General features: G+C 37.3%; 1 protein-coding gene across 18 annotated transcripts in view; it reads right to left on the minus strand.

Annotated features, from left to right (window-relative positions):
* CSNK1G1 (casein kinase 1 gamma 1) overlaps positions 1-26,255 on the minus strand; it is a 174,137-nt gene that overhangs the window by 95,663 nt on the left and 52,219 nt on the right. For 17 of the 18 annotated variants that reach the window (XR_008474662.2, XM_009005052.5, XM_054240455.2 and 14 more), the window contains one exon: positions 4,579-4,619. Coding sequence is in view for 17 of the 18 variants with exons in the window: in XM_009005052.5 (XP_009003300.1) it covers positions 4,579-4,619 (41 nt within the window). In the remaining variant the exon portion in view is untranslated. Of the gene's footprint in view, positions 1-4,578; positions 4,620-19,535; positions 19,700-26,255 lie in introns of all 18 variants that reach the window. The other variant, XM_078333345.1, reaches the window with a different exon arrangement.

Consider the following 26,255-nt stretch of genomic DNA (forward strand, 5'->3'; position numbering starts at 1 on the left):
GGGACTATAGGCATGCACCATCACACCCAGCTAATTTTTGTATTTTTAGTAGATAAGGGGTTTCACTATGTTGGCCAGGATGGTCTCAAGCTCTTGACCTCGTGATCTGCCTGCCTCGGCCTCCCAGAGTGCTGGGATATTTGTTGTATTTTTAAGACAGACTCCAAGGAAGGAGATTCCATAACGTCCCTCAATAATTCATGCTGATATTTAACAAGTTTCATGGTTTGGAATGCTTTTATATTACACTCAAATCTCACTACTGAAACTTAAGCCTATTTTTCTTAAGTTCTCAGCAAAAAGAATTTAAAAAGTTCCTCAATAACCTTGAATACTAGTAAGTAGCTATCTTCAAGTAACAAAATAATCCAATCATTTCCTAGATTTTCTTTTCTCAGGCAAAGTAATTTGAAATTCCTTTCACCTTTCCTCATTGGTCCTAGTTTTTAATTCTTTGATCATCTTTGAAGGTTCTCTCCTGAATCCACTTGAAGTTCTCTGCATTTTTCTTGAGACATAGAATCCATTAATCAAAGAATTCTCTGAAGTTGTCTAGCCTATCCCTCTGCTTCTAGGAAGATTTTATCTAAATCACTTCAGGCCAGACTGGAATGTTCATATCTGTAGGAAATGCTATGAGGAAAGAACTCATATCCTTCGAGTATAAAATCAGCAATTATTAGAGTTGGACTTCAAGTATCTCAAGACTTTTAGTCAAAAGAAAAGTACAGAGTCTGGGCATGGTGGATCACACCTGTTATCCCAGCACTTTGGGAGGCCAAGGAGAGTGAATCATGAGGTCAGGAGATTGAGACCATCCTGGCTAAAATGGTGAAATCCTGTCTGTACTAAAAATACAAAAAACAAGCAGAGCATGGTGGCACACACCTGTGGTCCCAGCTATTCGGGAGGCTGAGACAGGAGAATTGCATGAACCCGGGAGGCAATGGTTGCAGTGAGCCAAGATTGCACCACTGCACTCCAGCCTGGGCCACAGAGTGAGACTCCATCTCAAAAAAAAAAAAAAAAAAAAACAGAACAGAAGACTAATTATACTGTAGAGTCCCTTTCTTCTTTGTCTCTTCAGACAGAAGTATCCTATCACTCGTGTGTCTCCACTTGGTTGCAGATCTTCCACTGAATCACCATCAAAGCAGCCAGGTACAGAATTTTTCCATTAGCAAAATCACTAAGAATTCACAAGGGACCAAACAGAAACAGTGATGACAAATCAACATGGAACTAGAAGTTGATCAAAACACTAGAAAAGGGACTATTCTTTCTGGAGAAATCACTTTTGGATTCTGACAAAGCACAGAGGCAATGAATTTTAAAAACCACAGATCCTTCCTCAAATATTATACTCTCAATTTTCATGCTGGAAACTCTAATAGAAAATATTCAATCTGATCTTGGGGAGCTAAGCTAGTAAGTTAAAAATGCAAAACTCTATAGAGTTCAAGGGTTGAAAGGCATATATGTCCTATATATTCAGACATGAGGGTCTTATTATTGACGACCGAGAGAATTACACACTTGAGCCAACTCCTTACCACATAGCCATAGTCTGCTCAGCCAACTGGACTTCAAGGTGCTTTTCTGGAAGCACTATAAGTAGAAAATATTGCAAATCTCAGTCTACAGATTGCAGAGGGCAGCAATATTAGTGGCATAGAGAGTTTTTTTTAAAAACCCAATTGTTAGAAAACCTCTGTTAAAAAGAACCCTAGAAATGTGGGTGATGGATAAAAGAAGGGCTTATTATGCTATTTTGTTTACTTTGTGTATTATTTTTATTAAGGTTCTTAGAAATCTAAGAAAGAAGAGTCCACAATGAAGATTCAAACAAAGTAGAATTGAAACAGCAACAGCAAAGCTTCCTTGTATTTCTGTACCAGAGGTGAATTACATTTCCATAGAGGGCTGGACATTTGCCAGAACATTTGCCACAATAATTCTGCAAAACACATGCCTGCCTAAAATCCTAAACAAAGAGCGACAGCTACCTTGTGGGAGGAGTGTGGTGCTTAAGGCAAATTTGCCATTACAATGAAAAGAGCTCAATTACTGCCTTCTTATATCCCTTTGGAGAACGGAAGCCCAACAGCAAGAGAGAAAGCCTGTAGACAAAATTGTTATCCTCTAAAATACCTTTGAAACTTATTTGAAAGGGAGATGTGGTACTGAGGCACACTTACTAGATTTTAAGAGTTCCATTTTCAGCTTTAAATGGTGGCTATACAAAGCAGAATAAAAGTTTTTAAAAAGGAAAGTGAAATGAAATGATCAATCATGTCAACGATATGTTATGTAAGGTTATCTACACAGGTCAATTGGTATAACCTAGCAGAAGAAATCAAGATAGAAAGAACTGTCCCTAACAGAAAGCCTAACAAATATGTAGTAATGCGGCAAATTTTTAAAGTGTTTTAGGAGCTGTTTCATTCTCTTAGTAGTCGCAAATAATCAAAGATTATTCTAACTTATCAGAATAATAAAACAGAAAAAGTAAAAAAAAAAAGCAGATCTACGAGAGAACACTTTTATAGAACAACCAAATTCTTATAAATAAAAAAATATGGTTAATCCTATTTTTTTTTGAGCCAGGGTCTCACTCTCTCACCCAGGCTGAGCGCAGAGGTGCGAGCAATCTCGGCTTACTAGTCTCGACTTCCTGGGCTCAGGTGATTCTCCCATGTCAGCCTCCAAAGTAGCTGAGACAACTGATGTGTGCCAGCATACCTGACTAATTTTTTGCACTTTTTGTAGAGACAAGGTTTTGCCTAGTTGCCCAGGCTGGTCTTGAACTCCTGGGCTCAACTGATCTGCCCACCTTGGCTTCCTAAAGTGCTTCGATTACAGGCATGAGCAACTGCGCCTGGCAGTTAATCCTTTAATGTTCAATCTAAGAGGCTATTTGACCTGCATTGTTAGTTGTATTACCTCTCTTCCTGCTCCCATCTATCCAACAAGAGTCCCAAGTCAAAAAACAAAAAGAAAATAATTGGTTTCCTAGAAGTTATCTGCTGTTCTAAGCCCTGCTCCCTGTCTGTCTACCCTTTCGTAGGGAAACAAATCTGGTAACTGTCAGTTCCTCAGAAGACAACCCTAACTCCTCCACAAGCAAGCTGGATGAGAACTACCAATCACAGAACAAGTGTGGATGTGGTAAGTGCAATTCATTAGAAAAGAATAACACTGCCAGGTGGTGGCTCACGCCTGTAATCCCAGCACTTTGGGAGGCTGTGCTGGGTGGATCACCTGAGCTGAGGAGTCCGAGACCACCTGGGCAACATGAGGAAACCCCATCTCTACAAAAAACACAAAGATTAGCTGGTATAGTGGTACACACCTGTAGTCCCAGCTACTAAGGAAGCAGGCTGAGATGGGAGGATCACTTGAGCCCAAGAGCCAGAGATTGCAGTGAGCCAAGATTACACCACTGCACTCCAGCCTGGGCAACAGCATGAGACCCTGTCTTTATAACACATATTTCCTTCAATTTCCTCCAACCATTAACTCCTCTGGCTTCCAATTAATAAAACCCAAAGTTACCTATAAATCCTGGGACACTTACTAGGAGAACAAACATAGTTTCAGTGAAACTACTCATATGAAACATTTCACATGAAAAAATAGTTTTGTTAACAATCTTAAATATAAGATAAAGAGTTCTGTCTTCTAAAATTATTAGTCCCCAAAAATAAGAAAATTATTACTTTTCTTTTTAATAGGATATCATTTTCAATGACTAGTTTAATTATTCATAAAGTTAGTATCAATATACCATTTGACTTCTTTGCTTCTAATTTGACCATATGGTATGTTTTTCATGCTTGACAGATTTGTAAGGCCATGATTAGATGATCAGACATGATTTTCTTCCAAGTACAAAAAATAAGTTAAGTTGCAGGGAAAATAAAATTAAATTTTTGAATGATTTTATCTTTTTAATTATGATACATGTTAAAGATAAGGTTCACAGAATTACTAGTTCTCCCAGCTTTTTTTTTTTTTTTTTTTTTTTTTTTTGAGACGGAGTTTCGCTCTTGTTACTCAGGCTGGAGTGCAATGGCGCGATCTCGGCTCACCACAACCTCCGCCTCCTGGGTTCAGGCAATTCACCTGCCTCAGCCTCCTGAGTAGCTGGAATTACAGGCACGCGCCACTGTGCCCAGCTAATTTTTTGTATTTTTAGTAGAGACGGGGTTTCACCATGTTGACCAGGATGGTCTCGATCTCTCGACCTCGTGATCCACCTGTCTCGGCCTCCCAAAGTGCTGGGATTACAGGCTTGAGCCACTGCGCCCGGCCTTCTCCCAGCTTTTTTTAATCAACTAATTTTTGAGTCATCATTGCTAACAGCATAGTTAGCATCATTTAACTATATAGTATTATCTAGTATAGAGTGATTCATCACTGTAACACTATAATTGAAGAAAAATGACTGTGAGATCATATGCAAAAAAAAAAACCAAACCATTAGTATTTTTGTGAATCAATGCTTAAAATTATTTCCTATAAAAAGATATAAGCAATGAGAGCACCAAAACATTAAGTACAACAGATTCTACTCACCAGTTTGATTGCTACATATTCATTGGTGTAGAGATTTTTACCTAAGGGGAAAGCAGATGTATATGTTTTAGTGACATTTATTCTGGGAAATGCAAAGCAAAATATTACCTCACAGGGTCATGAGAAAGGTTATAGTCCCAATGCTATTCACATAAATGAAACGATTTATAAATGAAAGCTACACAGATAATGAGATCCAGCATCGCTAGAGCAGCTTAAAATTCAGAAATTTAAACCACACCTGAGAATTTTCCTAAAAGAGAAAATAAATCATTCTCTCCTACACACACACACTTGTTATTTAATATTTCCCAACTATTAAGCCATCAGGCAATTCAAGAAGAAATCTCAGAATTTCGAAGAGATTTTCACTCTTGGCACAATAAACACAAACTTTCATCCTTCAAACTAACTGGCAAATAGAATTCTATATATTTTATAATAGTATTTAGCATCAACTTTAGATGGCATAAAGGATAGTGTGAATAAAACCAATTATTGCCCAAACCTCCTTTTGGAGAATTCATCTACTGCTTGTAAGCAGATGATTCTCAAAGCTGTTTGACTGTTTACCAGAACAACAGCTTTATATCTTTAACTATTTACAGAAACAGATCTTCAGCCAGACAACACTTACATATCTCAAAGTCCTTCCTGCAGTAACCGTTTTTCCTTCGAACTTTCCTATTTCTACAAATGTAATCAATATTCCTAGGCATTTAGACTAAGAACTTGGAATGATGAGGACCAGCGCAACAACTATCACTTAGTGAACCTGTGTATGTGCTGGGACTCAGCTCCTCCCACCTCCCTACCCTCACTGACCCTTGAAAGCCTTAACTTTAATTCCTTCTGAGTGTTTAGTACATATCAGATAGTTTAGCCACTGCACTGAACTTCATATCTCTTCTTACATATTTGTCTTATCTTATCCAGCAAGAGTGTAGTTATCTTGAGAATAGGGATTTTAAGTTTTCTTCAATACTTAAGTGCTTAAGACCATGTTCAGCACATATAAGACACCCAAAACACTCAGAATCTCAACTGATTAAAAGTTATTGATACTGTATATATGATTATCTTAAAAATAATTTACCAGTAAATGTTATGTTCCTATAATACACAGCTGAATATATGTGCATGAAAAAGAATATAAAATAGTTTATTTTAATATTTTCTGATTTGTATATAATCCATTATTTTTATAAATTAAAAAAAAGAAGCTGGGTGCAGTGGCTCACATCTGCAATTCCAATACTTTGGGAGGCTGAGGTGGGTGGATCACTTGAGGTCAGGAGTTTGAGATCAGCCTGGCCAACATGGTGAAACCCCTTCTCTACTAAAAATACAAAAATTAGCTGGGCATGGTAGTGAACACTTGTAATCTCAGCTACCTGGGAGGCTAAGGCAGGAAAATCACTTGAACCCGGGAGGCATAGGCTGCAATGAGCTGAGATCACACCACTGCAATATAACTACATCATTAAATTTTTCATACTGCCATTGGTTTGCTGAGTACCTTTACATGTCAAAGAGTACACTAATTTAGGAATAATTTTCGTCTGCAAATAAGATAAAAAGAGGACTAACAGGTTGGCTTCTTAGGTCAAACACCTAAGAAACCATAAGATAAACAACTTCTTTTTTAGGCACAAATAGAAAATAGCCATGACCCCCCACATATAGTGTTTGCATTAAGCTTCTAAAGGTTACTTTATGCTTCTTATTAATGATCCCACCAAAACAATTTTAAAATATATTTCATGAAATTATAAAAAGGATAGTAATAAGTAAGAAAGGAATAGATGAAACTGTAACAAATAACTAACTCCCAGGCAGATTAATACTTTCATTTGGCCCAGGACTTCTTGCACACCAGATGTGATGCTGCACAAAGATTTTTCAGGACAGCTCTTCCTGAAATGAAATTAGCATTGTTACTGTGACTTAAAACTAATTTTAAGGCCAGGTGCAGTGGCACATGCTTGTAATCCCAGCACTTTGGGAGGCCAAAGTGGGTGGATTACCTGAGATCAGGAGTTCGAGACCAGCCTGGCCAACATGGTGAAACCTCATCTCTACTAAAAATACAAAAATTAGTCGGGGATGGTGGTAAGCACCTGTAATGCCAGCTACTTGGCAGGCTGAGGCAGGTGAATCACTTGAACCGGGGAGGCAGAGGTTGCAGTGCGCCAAGATCATGCCATCGCATTCCAGCCTGGGAGACAAGAGCAAAACTCCGTCTCCAAAAACAAACAAACCAAAAACGACTAATTTTAGCACAGGCGTAACCCTAAGAACTAACATTTAGAAGAAAAAGGTCAGGTTATAAACATTTGAAATTAAAATGTGTTTAGTGGTCTTTCTGAATTATAAATGTGTTTAGGGGACTTTTTGAATTATTGACATCCCCTCAACCCCAAGTTTTAGTAATAAGAATTACTAGAAGGTAGGGGAAACACTGGCACCAAAATGTACCCCTTACTCATTCAGTGTACAGCATGCCTATGCTGTTAAAGAATTAATATATTGGAAACATATGCTTTAAAGTAACAGATGCTCAATTCAATAGACACAACATGTAAGGCAAACTAAGGTGGTGATGTATGTGTCACAGATGAATAAACCTAGATGCTGATCTATGAACAAGAAGAGAAGGCAATTACTAATGGAGAGCCAGGTAAGTTTCAGAACAGAAAGTCTTTCCTTTCACCACAGCCACCTCAGCCATATGCCCCATAATCATAAAGTATGAGTAGGATTTTAACAGTTGCCGAGGTAAGGACATCTCAGGTATAAGCAAACAAATAAAAATGAGAAGGTAGAAGGCATAGGCTGAAAATGGTGGATGGCCTCATCATGAGGATCAGGAAGGGGTGAGAACGAGCAAGGGGTGTGGGTAAGGCAGCAAAAGACTGTAGAAAAGTAAGGTTACATCTACATTAAGAAAGACATTAATACCATTTTACCCCTTTCCTACTTCCTGTGTGATTGCAGAACATCAATGCTATCTTAAATTTTTAAATGAAAGGTTCTGTGACCTGATAAGATCTGTGATTTTGTATAAGCATTGTGAGGTAGTACAAGATTAACTAGAAAAATAAGAACAGAGGTAAGGAAAAACATCTGAATATTTAATGTCCATCTACACAGTTACCAGACATCTAAGATGAGCAGCCTCAGTTCTCACCCTTCATAGACTATATTCTAGCTCCTCACACAAGGTCTTCCATGTGCTGGCTCAAAAGTTTGTCAAATAAATCACATGAAATATGAGTGTTAAAACAGAAATACAAACAAGTCAGTAGAAGAGCTTAAATAAGGGAGGGTAATGAATTTGGGCACAAGCAGCACTTGAAGTGAGCCCTGAAGGATGAACAGAGGAGAGAATAAAAGGCATTTCCTATTTTTAAAAAATACTAATTTGAACAATGATATGGAGAAATAATTAAAAAATGCACAGGATTTGATTTACTGTGGGTAGACCCATATAATCGGAGCACAGTGTGTGGGAAGAAATAGAAGGAGAGCCATTCAGATCCGCTAAGCTAAGACACGTTATGAATAATACTGAATGCCAGATCCCCACTCTGAGGTATGTATACACATGGGTACATGTGAGTGTGCCAAGTCATTTGTGAGCTAAGCTACCCGACAAGTAAGATACACTTTTCGTGGATCCTCATTTTCATTTGAAGACTTGGATAAAATATTTTTTATATAAAAACAAACTTACGTCAGATGCAGTGGCTCACACCTGTAATCCCAGCACTTTAGGAGGCTGAGGTGGGCGGATCACGAGGTCAGAAGTTCAAGACCATCCTGGCTAGCATGGTGAAACCCTGTCTCTACTAACAAAATACAAAAATTAGCCAGGCATGGTGGCACATGCCTGTAGTCCCAGCTACTACAGGAGGGAGGCTGAGGCAGGAGAATAGCATGAACCCAGGAGGCGGAGGTTGCAGTGAGCCCAGATCATCCCATTGCACTCCAGCCTGGTGACAGAGTGAGACTCCATCTCAAAAACAAACGAACAAACAAATGAAATACAATAACTTACTATATTATAGAAATTATGCATAGATTTATTTTAAAGAAAAAAATGCAAGAATGCAAAGAAATCCTGGGCACTTATGTATGTTTCTTCCACATGAAGTCTTGAGGAGTCTCATTCAGTATGTAACCTTTTTCTTATTTTTCCTGTTTTTAGCTGGGCAGCCACTTTTCACAGTGCAGCTGACTTTCAACTAAGCTTTCCATTTTTAGCTCCTTCTCCATCCCACCTTTGTGAAATTCCTAGTGTCTCCAATTCCTAAGCCTATCTGGTATATTAACTGGCCTGCCTCTTTAGGCACTCAGCCCTGTCTGTAGTGCTAAGACAGTTAACACCTAACCATCTGTGTTTCAGCTTCCAAAATTTTGTTACATTTCTCAATCTGTTTTCACCTTCTCTTCCATTTTCTTCAGTTCTGTGTAGCTTTATGCCTTTGTTTTTGTTTTTTTTTTTTTTAAAAAAGCCCTTTTCTAAATACACCTTCTAGTCTTAAGACTAAGCCAGCACTCCGTTTCATAAACTTCTACCTATAACTAGTTATACATATATCTTTTTACCTCCACTAGGCTATACATTTCCAGAGGACAGAATATTTAATTCACTTTTTTTTATCCCTAGAAACACAATATTTGACATTCAGTAGGTAAGAGATACTTGCTAAAGTGAACAAATTGACTTGATAAACATAGAAAGGTCTTGTGAGAAAGTTCTTGGTTGATTAAAAAGAAAGGCTAATTTAGAATAAGATGACAGATAGTCCTAAATGCAAATATAGGAGATTTAACTTCATTCTTTAGCTTGCTGTGAATGAAGGGAAAAAGCAAATGGTGAAAGCTGTATTTTTAGAATATTAATCTGACAGCTATATGACAACAAATTTTTAAAATCTGAATAATTGGACAAATTCATGGAAACATATATACAACCTACCAAGATTGAGTCAGAGGAAATAGAAAACCTGAACAGAACAATCACAAGTAAAAAGACAGAAGCAATGATGAAGACTCTCCTAACAAAGAAAACACCCAGGACCTGATGGCTTCACCGCTGAATTCTATCCAACTAAAGAACAAATACAAATTCTTTTCAAACTATTCCAAAAAACTGAAGAGGAGGGAATGCTTCTAAACTTAGAGTCCAGCATTACCCTGATACCAAAACCAGACCAGGATACAACAAAATAAGACAAGCCAATATCCCTAATGAACATAGAGGCACAAAACCTCAACAAAATACTAACCAACTAAATCCAACAACACACTAAAAGATGATTCACCATGATCAAGTAGGACATACCCCAGGATGTAAGGATGCTTGACCATATGCAAATTAACACACGTGATACGTCCCATGAACAGAATGAAAGACAAAAACCATTATGATCATCTCAACAGACACAGAAAAGACATTTGATAAAATTCAACCTCCCTTCATAAAAACTCTCAATAAATTAGGCATAAAAGGAACATACTTCAACATAATAAAGGCCATATGACAAACCCACAGCTAACATCAGACTGAATGGAGAAAAATTAAAAGCTTTTCCTTCAGAGACTAGAACAAGACAAGGATGCCCACCTTCACCACTTGTATGCAACGTAGTACTCAAAGTCCTATCCAGAGGAATGAGGCAAAAGAAAGGGCATCCAAATAGAAAAAGAGGAAGTCAAACTGTTCCTGTTTAGAGATGACATAATCATTTATATAGAAAATCCCAAAGACTCCACCAAAAAACTATTTGAACTAACAAATGAATTCAGTAAAGTCACAGCATACAAAAATAACGTATATAAATTAGTAGCATTTTTAATGCCAAAAACCAGTGGAAAAAGAAATTGAGAAGGTGATATAGTTTGACTGTGTCCCCACCCAAATCTCAACTTGAATCTTAAGTCCCATGTGTAGTGGGAGAGACCCAGAGGAAGGTAACTGAATCATAGGGTGGGTCTTTTCATGCTATTCTCATGATTGTGAATAACTCTCACGAGATCTGATGGTTTTATAAAGGGGAGTTCCTTTGCACATGCTCTCTTTGCCTGCCACCATGTAAGATGTGACTTTGCTCCTCTGCTTTCTGCCATGATTGTGAGGCCTCCCAGCTATGTGGAATTGTGAATCAATTAAACCTCTTTCCTCTACAAATGAGTCAGTCTTGGGATGGAGTGAGCTGAGACTGTGCCATTGCACTCTAGCCTGGGCAACAAGAACAAAACCCCATCTCAAAAAAAAAAAAAAATTGGAAGAATATTGTTACAATGTCCATTCTACCCAAAGTGATCTACAAGATTCAATCCAACCTCTATTAAAATACCAATGACATTCAACACAAAAATAGAAAAAAAAATCCTAAAATTCATATGGAACCACAAAAGATTCCAAGTAGCCAAAATAATCTTGAGTAAAAAGAAAAAAGCCAAAAGAGCCACTCTACTTAGGTTTTTGTTTTAGAGCAAAAATCTCCTAGAAAACTATAATAACCAAAGCAGCATGGTACTGGCATAAAAACAGACACACAGACAAGTGAAACAGAATAGAGAACTCAGAAATAAATCTACACATTTATACGTAACTGATTTTTGACAGAAGTGCCAATAATATACACTGGGGAAAACAATCTCTTCAATAAATGGTACTAGGAAAACTGGATATTCACACACAAAGGAAGAAAGTAGACCCTCATCTCTCACCTTAAGCAAAAATCAGCTCAAAATGAATTGAAGACTTAAATGTAAGATCCAAAACTATAAAATTACTAGAAGAATACACAGGGGAACTGCTTCATGACATTCTCTAGGCAAGGATGTTTTCAATGAGACCTCAAAAACACAGGCAGGCTCATGACTCTAATCCTAGCACTTGGGGAGGCTGAGGCAGGTAGATCACTTGAGGACAGGAGTTCAAGGCCAGCCTGGCCAATATGGTGAAACCCCATCTCTACTAAAATTACAAAAATTTAGCTGGACATGGTGGTGTGAGAGCCTGTAGTCAAAGCTACTCAGGAGGCTAAGGCAGGAGAATTGCTTGAACCCAGGAGGCAGAGGTTGCAGTGAGCCAAGATTGCAACACTGCACTCCAGCCTGGGTGACAAAGCAAGAACTTGTCTCAAAAAAAAAAAAAAAAAAAAAGAAAGAAAAAGAAAAGAAAAAGAAAAAAGCACAGTCAACAAAAGTGAAAAGAAACAAATGGCATTACATCAAATTTAAAAGTTTCTCAACAGAGTGAAGAGACGATCTAGAGAGAGAAAATATTTGCAAATTATTCATCTGACAAAGGGGTAATATCCAGACTATATAAGGAACTTGAACAACTCACTAACAAAAAAACCCAAAAATTCCAATTTAAAAATGGGCAAAAAACTAAAATGGACATGTCTCAAAAGAAGACATTCAAATGGCTGGCAGATATATGACCTCACCCCAGTTAAAATGGCAATTATCAAAAGCAAAACCAAATGCTGGCAAGAATGTTATGAGAGGAAAATTTGTGTGTGTGTGTGTGTGTGTGTGTGTGTGTTTTGAGATAGAGTCTATTTTTTTGTTGTTGTTGTTGTTCTGTTTTGGTGTGGGGTGTGTGTGTGTGTGTGTGTGTGTGTGTGTGTGTTTTGAGACAGAGTCTTGCTCTGTCACCAGGCTGGAATGCATTGAGCCAAGATTAGGCCACTGTATTCCAGCCTGGGCGATAGTGAGACCCTGTCTCAAAATAAATAAATAAATTGGCTCAGTGTGGTGGCTCACACCTGTAATCCTGAATCTGGGTGCTCCTGTGTTCGATGCATAGATACTTAGTTTAGTTAGGTCTTCTTGTTGAATTGAACCCTTAACCACTGTGTAATGTCCTTCTGTCTTTTTTTAATCTTTTTGGTTTAAAGTCAGTTTTGTCTGAAATTAGAACTGCAAACCCTGCTTTTTTCTGTTTTCCAATTGCTTGGTAGATTTTCCTCTATCCTTTTATTTTGAGCCTATGGGTGTCATTTACATGTGAGATGTGTCTCTTGAAGACAACATACTGTTGGGTCTTGCTTTTTTTCACCCCCTATTTATTTATTTATTTAAAATTTATATTGGGTCTTGCTTTTTGTCAAACTTGCCACTCTGTGTCTTTTAAGTGGTGGCATTTAGCCCATTTACATTCAAGGCTAGTATTGATATGTATGGATTTGATCCTGACATTATGTAGTTAGCTGGTTATCATGCTGGCTTGTTTGTGTGGTTGCTTTATAATGTCATTAGTCTGAGTATTTAAGTGTGTTTTTGTATTAGCTGACAGTGGTCTTTCCTTTCTATATTTATTGCTCCTTTCAAGATCTCTTGTAAGGCAGGTCTGGTGGTGTTTTGGGATGGGGTCTTGCTCTGTCACCCAGGCTGGAGTGCAGTGGCGCAATTACAGCTCACTGCAGTCTCAATCTCCTAGGCTCCGCAATCTTAGCATGCACCATTACACCTAGATAATTTTTGTAGAGACAGGGTTTCGCCATGTTGCCCAGGCTGACCTCAAATTCCTGGGCTCAAGAGATCTGACACCTGGGCTTCCCAAAGTGCTGAAATTATAGGTGTGAGCCACTGTGCCTGGCCTTAACTCTTGTTTATATCAATTAGCCTATTGTAAAATTAGTTTTTTAATACATGGTTTCACTTAAAGTCACAGTTTCCAAGAACCTATTGATGAAATGAAGTGGGGACTTACTGTACTGTATATTTCAAATTAGCTAGACAAGAGAATCTTGAAAGTTATCATCACAAAGGAACAATAAAGGTTTGAGGCTACGGACATGCTAACTACCTCTAATTTTATTATATAATGTACACATATATTGAAACATCACACTCTATTCCATAAGCATATACCATTATTGTGACAATTATAAACAAGATAAAAAATATTAATCTGGCCCCAATGTATAAAACAGAAAAGGAGTAACTAGAAAGAATATGAATAAGATGTTTTTATAACAGAACATTTAAAGTATAACTATTTCACAGAGCTGTTCTGAAGGTAAAATATTACAAATATTTTGTAAACTATAAGATGCTAGACAAGTCTAATTTTTATTACTTCTATTATTATAGCAGAGATGAGGTAATAATTCCTGAGAGGAATAAAATATTAGGGTCTTCATGCAAGGTGTTTGTTTTCAAGATGGAGACTTACTCTGTCACCCACGCTGGAGTGTGGTGGCGCCATCTCCTCTCACTGCCACCTCTGCCTCCCAGGTTCAAATGATTCTTCTGCCTCACCCTCCCGAGTAGCTGGGATTACAGGCACATGCCACCATGCCCGGCTGATTTTTTTTTTTTTTGTATTCTTAGTAGAGACAGGGTTTTACCATGTTGGCCAGGCTGGTCTTGAACTGTTGACCTCATGATCTGCCCACCTTGGCCTCCCAAAGTGCTGGGGTTACAGGCGTGGGCCACCACACCCGGCCTTCATGCAAGATATTTTGAAGAAAAACCTAACGTTTGGATGACATGTAATGTGAGGGATAACGAAAACAGAGGGTCAAAATGAGGAGTGTCTAATCTGGCTTCTCTGGGACACACTGGAAGAGGAATTGTCTTGGGCCACACATAAAATACACGAACACTAACAGTAGCTGATGAGCTAAAAAAAAAAAAAAATCACATAATGTTTTAACAAAGTTTGCAATTTTGTGTTGGGCTGCATTCAAAGCTATCTTTGGCCACATGTGGCCCACAGGCCACAGGCTGGACAAGCTTGGTTTAAATGATTCTCTTAATTAGTGGAGAACAGAGTTAGGAGAGTAAACAACATCATTCCACTCTACCATGATGCATTCCTCCAAATTCTCACTAAACCTAAAAGTGATAGACAAATTATAAAATGCTTCTTAGCTTCTATTTTCACATGTATATAAAAGAGTATAATTGCAGAAGTTTAATAAATGAGACAAGCCTAAGTAACACCGAACATGGTGGCTGATACATCAGAAAATGCTAGCTTGCATTTACTTACTTTCTGGGTACCAAAAGAATCAAATACATGTCACCCTCTTATTATCCTGAGGCACTGGAAGTGACTTGGTAATTCTCCTGAGCTAAGCATTGCCTCAAATGAATTCCTTTGCAAGGGCACAAATGCATCATTAAAATTTTATAGGTCAATACAAAATGCAGCCATGTTTCAGAAGTTTAGACCATCACTCAGTCACTATCCTAAATAACACAGAGTAGTCAAAAATTTTGCTCTGGAAGAATTTAATTACAAAGACTGTGTTAAAATCAAGTCCATTTAAAATAAATAACTGCTTCAGCTAAAAAAATAAAAATAAAACCATACCAATAACTATGAGAAAGGCAGGCCATTTAATGGACAGAAAAGTACCATTGATGAGCTGGCACAATCCCAAGCACTCAAAGCTTTTAGTATCTGTTGCACAAAATCTACAATGCTTTCCAGGCTCACTTCCTGGCTATCGGTTCTTTTATTGTTAATGGAAAAGAAACTGCATTACACAGTAGTTTTTGGAGTTTTATATATAAACTCAGCCCGTTCAAAGCAGCAGGCCTGGATGTGATGCTGTTTATAAAACCCTCTGCATGAAGACTTCCTGTTTCTGTAAGTCACCTACAGAGACAACATTTACCGTAAGCTTCATCAGACACTGCATTATTTCAAAGAACTAGGAGTTCTCAGTTTCAGAGCCATACTGATAAAGGAACATACAGTCTGTTTAGCTAGAGCTCCAGCTGTCACATTTTCTTGCCCCCCCCAGTGAAAATAGTACATGTATAAATTACTATCTAAAACTTATTAAAAATCCAGCAAAATGAACTTGATGTAATTAGTAGTTAAAACAAGCAAGTACTTTTACATTACTCAGATAATAACTATGTCTATTTAGGACAGGTTGGCCTCTTGCCTCCTCCACCCAAAGAGCATCTCTTTTTTTTTTTTGGGAGACAGAGTCTTGCACTGTTGCCCAGGCTGGAGTGCCCAGCCCAAATAACATCTCTTTAAGTGAGCAGTATGATTAGGGATAAGAAGAGCAGTATGACCATCTTTTTAATTGAGCAGCATGATTAGGGGTAAGAAGATAACAATGGCAATACAACTCTAAAGAAAAAAATCAGAGAGGCCAGGCACAGTGGCTCATGCCTGTAATCCCAGCACTTTGGGAGGCTGAGATGGGCAGATCACTTGAGGTCAGGAGTTTGAGACTAGCCTGGCTAACATGGTGAAACCCCATCTCTACTAAAAATACAAAAATTAGCCAGGCATGATGGCATGTGTCTGTAATCCTAGCTACTCAGGAGGCTGAGGCAGAAGAATCGCTTGAACCCAGGAGGTGGAGGTTGCAGGGAGCCAGGATTGCATCACTGCACTCCAGCCTGGGCAACAGAGCAAGACTCCATTAAAAAAAAAAGAATAAAAGAAGAAAAGAAGAAGGAGGAGGAGGAGGAGGAGGAGGAAGAAAAGCAGAGAATTTTTTCGCTTTTACTAATGGTACTGAAATATTGGTATATTATTAGCAGAAACATTCCCGAAATGATTAGCAATTAATATCGAGAATAATTTTTTTCTTGTGCCAAGTTTTTTAAAGAGCTTACCTATCAATAACAATAAGAACTATAATAAAAGAAAATCTTATTAAAGCTTACTTAATATCACTGGGATGGTGTATATATATATATATAGCATGTTAATAACAAAACAGACAATGCTCAAATGTTTTCTAAACTGTAGAACATGCTCCATTAGTGGAATATAAAGTAAATAAATATATTCAAATACTTATTTTAGAGAATGTCTTCACCAAATTTTTTAAAGAAAAATATATAAAATAAAAAGTATCAGAGTACATTGTACTTAGTAAGGGTAAATATTATTTCATTAAACTTTTCAGATGCACACAGATATTAACCATGTCTATATTAAATGACAATATTTATTTTTTAGTGTGAGTCATGATCAAAAAAGAATAAGAGCCATCAATAAAAACCTTTTAAAAACAGTTTCAATTATTTCATTTTGCAATGAAAAGCTTAGGTCAGTGGCTGGACTAGCTTCTACATAACTTTCTTACGGTATTACACATGATATTCTGATTAACCTGTTAGTAAGAAACATAAGGGTACTTCTAACAACTGAAAGTCTAAAGTGAGGCTAGGTGGAGTGAGGTAAAAGGCAGCAAGGGCCAAAAGAAACGGAGAAGTTGAAAGTCATTTATAAATAGCATCAAAGCAGGACTCATACTGTTTTTGAGAAAGTGTCTATGTACTTTCAAGGGCCTGTGCTTTTACAAAGCAAATGTGTAAAATGTTCTACATTATAGTGGTGGGCAGAAAAACTGGAATGAATCATTCTAGAAAGTATGTTTTTCTGCAGCAGAAAAATACTGAAGTATTTTTGTATTTTTAAAATTTTGATGCATAATTTCCAAGGCATATGATTTTCCCCCATGTAACCTACCCAATTTCAGTAACTTTATTATTTTGAAACAAATCTCAGATGTTGTATCATTTAATCAGTAAATATTTCATTATGGGTCTGAAACAGAATTGAAGTACTTTTTAGAACAGATGGATCATTTATTATTTGACGACCTCTACAATATCAATGTGGAAAATTGAAAGATCAAATGGAAACTCATGAAAATGGAGAAGAGAAAAGTACTAGTGAAACATTTCAGCTACCCAGGTAGGAAAAAAAAAAAGGTTCAACAGTCTTTGAAAAATAAGAGTTGAAAGTGAAAAAACAATCATGAACTGAGTTCAAGGAAAAGCATATCAATTCCAGAAGAACTAAAATTATGCAATGTCAGTGACTTGAACTTGATCATCAATCAAAACAATCAAATATATTTTCCTGCCAATAAGCATATAGACCTTCATTCTAGACAGTGATGTAAGTTTTGAGAGGAAATATAGATGTTATTAATAAACTTGTAGGCCGGCCGCTGTGGCTCAAATCTGTGATCCCAACACTTTGGGAAGTCGAGGTGAGAGGATCTCTTGAGGCCAGGAGTTTGAGATCAGCCTAGGAAACAAAGTGAGACTCTGTCTCCATAAAAAAATTTAAAAATTAGCCAGGCATGGTGGTGCACCCTTCAGCCCTAGCTACTTGGGAGGCTGAAATGGGAGGATCCTTTGAGCCCAGGCGTTCAAGGTTACAATGAGCTGTGATTGCACCACTGCACTCCAGCCTGGGCAATAGAGTGAGACCCTGTAAGTCATTCATACATACATACATATATAAAATAATAAAATTTGTAGCAGGGGTAAAAGAGTGTGTGTGTGTGTGTGTGTGTGTGTGTGTGTGTATTTTTTTTTCTCCTGAGACAAAGTTTCACTCTGTTGCCGAGGCCAGAGTGCAGTGGGACTATCTCAGCTCGCTGTAACCTCCACCTCCCGGTTTGAAGCAATTCTCCCCACTGGCCTCCGAATAGCTGGGATTACAGGCGTCCACCACCACACCCGGCTAATTTGTATATTTTTAGTAGAGACAGGGTTTTGCCATGTTGGCCAAGCTGGTCTTAAACTCTTGACCTCAGGTAATCCACCCACCTCAGCCTCAAAAAGTGTTGGGATTGCAGGCATGAGTCACCACGCCCAGCCCAAGGGTAAAAGTATATTTTTACGTAAAATTACACACTCACCTAATGTACATATAGGAGAAGCCAGAGTATGAGAACTTCATAGATTCTGCTGATTCAACTACTCCCCATATCTAAAAAATTTTTCATCCTAATAAAAGTATTTATGTAAAAAGGAGCAATGTTAACCTATGGGTTTCACTTTTTTTTAGTCTGGCTTTACTGTTAATTATTTGGACTATTTCCTTAAGACTCTGGCACATAATTTTCAGCTTTGTTTGGAGCCATCGATTGTGAAGCAGCTCCACCTAAGTGATGTGAAAATCACTGATATATACTGTTAACATCAAAAAAACATATTTTAATCCTCTTGCACAACTGATGTACTTTTTTGGAAATTTTGTTTTACACCTACTTTTTCTTTTTACTGAGGTGTAACTTATATGCAGTAAAGCACACAAATGTTAACTGTAGAGCTCAGTGAATTTTTATATAACCACACATATATTGATGCAACCACCATTTGGAAAGAGAACATTTTCAACATACCAGTAGGCTTTCTGGTGCTTCTTCTCAATGACTAACTCCTACTTACCACCACCAAAGGTAATCTGTTTTGACTGCTATTGTAGGAAATGACATTTGCTTATTTTTGACATCATATGGATGGAATTATCTAATACGCATTCTTGTGTATCTGGATTCTTTTCCTTGATTATGTCCATGAGATTCATGCGCTTTGTCACGTGCATTAGTAGCACATACTTTTTCATTACTGTATGGTCTTCCATTGTATGAATATACCACAATTTATTTATCTGTCCTACTGTTGATGGATATTTGGATGTTTTCAGTCTGGGCCACTGGGAATAATGCTGCTATGAATATTATTAGACATATTTCTTGGTGCACATATATATGCATTTTCTTAAGTGAATACCCAGAGTGGAATTTCTGGATCATAGAGTATTCATACATAGAAACAAATAAAATATCCATCAACTGATGAATGCATAAACAAAATGTCGTATATTCATACCCTGGATGAGGACACGACCTAGTTCTAGTAAAATGATAAGTAAGAAAGCATAAGTCCTCCTACATTAAAAAACCATACTGCTCATTAAAAAGAAACATATACATATGTGTGCACACACGCAAAGGTTTTAGTTTGTTCAAGTCCTTTCTTTCTGAATAAGGATAATAAGCCTATCAAACTCACTTTGCATTCTTCCTAGCAGCCTGTTGAAAAAACCTCTTCTCAAAAAGTCTTTGGGAACTATAAGTTGAGCTGATATAACAAATAATCGTCACTGACCAACCAGGACAAAATAGGTTTCCACTCAGACCTACCTTTTCTCATATTTTATCTTCAGAACTGCTGCTTCTCCCTCCAAATCAAAACTTTATTCTGTGGGTGTCTTATGCTAAGCATTCAGAAACAGCCAACGTAGGCCGGGCATGGTGGCTAACGCCTGTAATCTCAGCACTTTGGGAGGCCGAGGCGCGTGGATCACCTGAGATTAGGAGTTCAAGACCAAGAAACAGCCAACTTAGTTCCAGTTACAACAGCCCAAAGTTGGAAGCAACCCAAACATCCATTGATGAATGAATAGCTAAACAAAGTATGATATATACGTACATATATATATCCTTCCTTGAAAAAGGAAGGAAATTCTGATACACACTATTAACAGATGAACCTTGAGGATGTTATACTAAGTAAAATAAATTTGCCACAAAAAGACAACTACCGTATGATTCCACTTTTATCAAATATCTGAAGTAGTCAAATTCATATATAGAGAGAGTAGGGGATGGGTGCAGTAGCTCATCCCCGTAATCCCAAAATTTTGGGAGGCTGAGGCAGGAAGATCACTTAAGGCCAGGAGTGCCAGACCAGTCTGAGCAACATAGTGAGACTCCATCTCTACAAAAATAATAATTTTTAAAAAGAGACAAAAAATAGAATGGTACTTACCTGGGAAGAAGGGAAAGAAGGAAATGAGAAAAGAGTTTCCAATTCACAAGATGAAAAAGTTCTAGGCTAGGCACAGTGGCTCACGCCTGCAATCCCAGCACTTTGGGAAGCCAAGGCGGGTGGATCATCTGAGGTCAGGAGTTCAAGACCAGGCTGGTCTACATAGCAAAACCCCATTTCTACTTAAAAATATAAAAATTAACTCGGCGTGGTGGTGGGTGCCTGTAATCTCAGCTACTCAGGAGGTTGAGGCAGTGAGAATTGCTTGAACCTAGGAGGCAGAGGTTGCAGTGAGCCTAGATCATGCTACTGCACTTCGGCCTTGGTGACAGAGTGAGATCCCATCTCAAACAAAAAAAAAAAAAAGAAGGAAAGAAAAAGTTCTAGAGACCTGATTCTCAATAATGTGAATAAACACTACTGAATTATATACTTAAAAACGATTGAAATGGCAAATTTTATAATTTTATGGGTTTTGTTTGTTGTTTGTTTGTGCTGCCCAGGCTGGACTGTAGTGGTGCAATCTAGGCTCACCGCAGCCTTAACCTCCTGAGCTCAAGCAATCCTCTCGCTTCGGCTTCCCCAGTAAATGGGACTACAGGCATGCACCATGAAGGCTGGCTAATTTTTTAAAACATTTTTTTGTGGAGATGAAGTCTTGCTATATTGTTCAGGTTTATCTCACACGCCTGGCCCCCAGTGATCCTCCAAAAGCGCTAAAATTACAGGCATGAACCACCTTGCCTAGCCTCTACTTTCTGTCTTTACAGAATTGCCTAACCTAATTTTTTCTTTTCTTTTTTCTTTTTCTTTTCTTACTTGGTTGCCCAGGCTGGGCACTGGGTACAGTGGTGTGATCTCAGCTCACTGCAATCTCAGCCTCCCAGGTTCAAGCAATTCATGCCTCAGCCATCCCAGTAACTGGGACTACAGGCATGTACCACCATGCGTGATTAATTTATTTTGAGATGGAGTCTCACTCTGTTGCCCAGTCTGGACTGCAGTGGGCACAATCTCGGCTCATTGCAACCTCAGCCTCCTGGGTTCAAGCAATTCTCCTGTCTCAGCCTTCCAAGTAGCTGGGACTACAGGCGAATGCCACAATGCCCAGCTAATTTGTTGTGTTTTTAGTAGAGACTGGGTTTCACCGTGTTAATCAGGATGGTCTCGATCTTCTGACCTCGTGATCCACTTGCCTCAGCTTCCCAAAGTGCTAGGATTACAGGCGTGAGCCACTGTATTAGGCCTGTAATTTATAATTCTAATTCATATTACGTTAACTTATACTGTATACAAATTTTGTGAAAATTTCTGCATTTAGCCTTAACTCCTCTTAAATTCAAATATTTTAGAGTAGAATAAAACTATTGAAAAATATAGTTGTATCAGCAATGTATAAATTTCCAGTGCAATCTATACAAAATAAAATTTATCCAGAAGCCACAGAGGAAGATATGTTATATTTCTGATAATAACCTCTATTTTCATGAAAATCTTTACTGTTTATAATAAAAGTTAGATTTAATTGGAAGCCCAATTTTATGGTTAACAGTTCTAGTACTCCACTTGAAGAAATAGAATGTAGCCATTAAAATTATAATCATGAAAAACACATATCAATTTAGTTAATAAAAATCCGAATCCCAAAGTATATCCAACTTCATTTATATCAAAGTACACATACCAAAAAGTCTCCCAAACCAAAACAAAAAAGCTTCATATATTAGAATTATCCTAAACCTTTCTATAGTCTAGATGTTCAAATCCCAAAAAATTATTTAACATTTAATCTATTCCCTGAAGTACTTTATAAAATAAAGAAGACTAATAAGTATAAAAAGGGGCATTACATCCCTCAAAAAGGACCCCAATCTGCTGAGATATTGTTAACGTGTTAACTTCTAGTTTCACAGTATAAACATTAACCCAAACTACCGAGAATAGTCCTTCAATCAAAGAAACACTCAGAATTACTTAAATCATAAAGCATTTACTGTTTCGGCTTTTTACCCTGATAAACTAAAAAAAATCCTACTATTCTGTAGATATGAACACCTCTGAATAAAAATGGTTCCATTTTTAAAAAAATACAGAAAAACTAGATTTTGGAGGAAAGAGGAGTGAGATCACTCTAGTTAATTTATCTTCTCCAAGAAGGGAAAAAACCAAACGATGACACTTGTAATTCCTCCTGAGTTTTTTCACGGCCTACACAATAAAGTCCAAAATATCATGGTCAAGAACAGGCTCGACTCACATCTCTGGCCTCACTTCCTAATACCAATTCCATGAACAACACTGGTGCATTTTAGCCACACATGCTTTCCAGTAGCACTGAGGTTCTTTACATTTTCTTGTGTTTCACACCTCCATGCTTTTGAATGCTGTGGCTTCCTCTTTTGAGAATGTGGAAGAACATTCTCACCCGCTGACTCCAGCCCCTTCTTCTTACTGTCCAACTCAAGCCTTAAAGGTTCAACTCAGAATATCTTATTTGTGCAGGTTTTCTGCCATTTGCTGATTTCAGCAGAGATATCATTCTTTCTAAGCCATGTTACATCTTGTATATATTTTCTATTATTTTATTTACTGCATTGCAGTATAGTTAATTTCTAAGTGTGACTCCCCAAATAACAATCTTGATAAAGCAGGGTACATGTCTTATTTATGAGCTTTGTACCCTCAGAGCCTAGCTAATTGCCTGCCAAAAACCAGATGCTCAATACAATTTATTAAATAAATAAATGGCTAGGTAATTATAGAAATCTACCCCTAGCCTTTTATTTGAAAGAGGCATAGTGTTTATAATATCCTCCACTTTGATTCTGCTCGAAATTTACTTTGCAATAGTATAGTATTAAACTTTGCAAAATTAATTTATCAATTTTTTTTCTCCTCACCCCTGGAAAATCTCTGACAATTCATGCTGGAGATGATCCACCATAAAAACTAGAGAGCGTCACTTGAAAGATCATTAGCTATCATTTTATACTTTATTTATATTTCTTTTTCTGGTAACACATAATTACATTAAATGCTAATGACTATCACCTTTGTATTATAATTAGACATTTATTCTGATGTTCTTTTTAACCATTTTTTTCTGGCATGTGGTATTTCAACTATTCACTTAACCAGTAACTAGTCTTACGACTATATGGCATACAATAGAAATAGCTATTTGTGATGTCTTAGATCTGGGCTGTAGTTCCAGCTGGTTGTTCTCCCTAGACCACGTCACTTAATTTTTAATTTCTCTCATCTTTTTTTTTTTTTTTGAGACAGTCTCATACTGTCACCTCGCCTGGAGTGCAATGGCGCAATCTTGGCTCACTGCAACCTCTGCCTTCCAGGTTCAAGCAATTCTCCTGCCTCGGCCTCACAAGTAGCTAGGATTACAGATGCCCACCACCACGCCCTGCTAATTTTTTGTATTTTTAGTAGAGACGAGGTTTCCCTACACTGGCCAGGCTGGTCTTGAACTCCTGACCTCGTGATCCACCTGCCTCGGCCTCCCAAAGTGCTGGGGAGCCACTGCTCCCGGCAAACTTCTCTCATATTTAAAAAGATGACAGTTGAACTACACAATGCTAAGGTTCCTTATAGATCTAAAGCTTAAGTACTTTTGTTGATCTGGACTTCATATATTAAGTTACTCAAAGTTACCATAAACTTTTGGGAAGTCTGGGACCATTCTTTTCTCATTCTAAACTTAAAATTATCTTTTAGATATTAATTGTTGCTAATAGAGTTGTCATATCCAAAACTGTATAGAACTGGTCTATGAAGCATGGTCAGGACTTTTGTTTAACTCTTTGCTTATTTAAGATAATGTTGAATCTTGATTCTGTTAACCAGTAATACATATTAGCTGCCCCACCCAAAGCACTGTGTTGTGTACAGATTTCATCAGTATGTCCTTCAAAGGTCTCGATCCAATTCACTGTTGAACTGGATAGGACCAAAATACAGAACTCTACTGTTTAGCATCAGTGAGGGTAATAATCCATTAACTCTTTCTCTTTGAGGAAGATGGTTAAAGGAACAACAAATCTACTTAATTATTTTACCAGCCACCTTACATTTCTATATATGTTACCAGAATATCACAAAAGTCTGTCAAATAAATGCCTTGCTGAAATAAAAATGTGTCTCTAGATGTATATAGAGACATCTAGTTTAACACGGCAGAAAAAAAAAAAAGGAAGCATTTAACTCTTATTTCCAAAACCCCACTGAAAGGACAAAGAGAATAGGTAAGGAAACAGTAAACTAGAGATGTCAACATTTTGGAAGATGAGAACTGAATGAACAAATGGTAAATGACCTAGCAAAACAAAGTCATACAGCAGAAAAGGAATCTAAACACAGAATTACCTAATACCAGTGACAGAAATTTTTTAATTGTTGGACTTGAGGGAAAAAAAATTAAAGGCATATAGATAACTAAAAAAATTTTTTTAAAAATCAAGTATCAGCAATTTTTGATTCTGAAGGAAGGGTGGATAGAGTCATACTAAAAAAGGAAATACAAAAACAGTGCTCTCATAGCTCAGTTGTGAATAACATTTAAACAGCCTAAAGCTGTAAATGTTAAAAAACTGCTGACCATAAGTATATTGGGAGAATGTGGGGAAGGTATTATGCCATTAGGGATGGCATAAATGAGAAAACCAGTAACAATACCTAATATTGAAAAAAATCAAGAAACAATATTTAGAAATAAGGAGGTATCTAGAGGACATGGATAAAAGAATTGAACCACTTGCCTACAGGGTTCAGGACTTTAGAATCCATGTAACATAGTTATTGTAATTAAAGACATTATAAAAAACATTACATATGATACTTTATAAAGCGATATATATGTATATATAAGTATATATGTGTTTATTTATGTATACATTTGTGTATGTGTGTATACATATATGTACTTCCTCTTGCTCTAGTAATCCAACATAGAAGAAAAACTGAATCCATCTAGTATCATCTGCTCTTTGAAAGCTTCATTGTCTTTGATAAGAGCTTTGTCTTCTGGAAAATTAGGCCATAAGTTCAGACCGTTTTTTCCTTAAGATACATGATGAAATCATGTAAATACTGCTTCTGAATCCCCCTCATAATCAAATCTTTCTATAAACTTCTTTTGCCCATAACCATCCTACTTTAATAGTCCTCCTAAAAAATTCTGGCCAGGCATGGTGGCTCACGCCTGTAATTCTAGCACTTTGGGAAACCACGGTCAGGCAGATCACCTGAGGTCAGGAGTCTGAGACCAACCTGGTCAACATCGCAAAACCCCATATTCACTAAAAATACAAAAATTAGCTGGGTGGAATGGCACAGTACACCTGTAAGCCCAGCTACTCCAGAAGCTGAGACACAAGAATCACTTGAACCTGGGAGACAGAGGCTGCAGTGAGCCGAGATTGCAACGCTGCACTCTAGCCTGGGCAACAGAGTCTCAAAAAAAAAATAAAACTTGGATTTGTTTGGCAAGCCTGGAAATGTTACCATTACATTCTCCTGGTTAACCAGTCAAGCTATCAATGCATAATCCTACAAGTATTATATCTGTGATGCTTCTAAAATTATCATATTAATGCAATGCAGACTGCGTGTTGGCAAATGTTGTTAGAATTCTTCTCTTCAACCTTATTTTGATGGATTATGCTATTGACAGAATAATTCTTCTCCAAGATTTGTTAAAACTGCTTAACCTTAACAAACTGTGCTTAAGTTAAACTAGGGTGTAATTCCAGAAGAAATTTAAACTACAATACTACTACGAACAAGAATCTCATATACATTTGATATTCTTCCAAGAAAATTAAAATGCACAACAAAAACAAAAATAGACAAATGGGACTTAATTATAACTAAAAAGCATCTGTACAGCAAAAGAATCAACAGAGTGAACAACCTGTTGAGAGAAAATATTTGCAAACTCTGCATCTGACAGGAAACTAATATCCAATTACAAGGATATTACAGTATTTACAAGACTAATTGTTAAGACTTTATAAGGAACTGAAAACAACAACAAAAAACCGTATACTCCCATCTAACAGTGGGCAAAGGACATGAAGAGC

This window comes from Callithrix jacchus, chromosome 8 (assembly GCF_049354715.1).
Source record: "Callithrix jacchus isolate 240 chromosome 8, calJac240_pri, whole genome shotgun sequence".
In the NCBI taxonomy this organism is placed as follows: domain Eukaryota; kingdom Metazoa; phylum Chordata; class Mammalia; order Primates; family Cebidae; genus Callithrix; species Callithrix jacchus.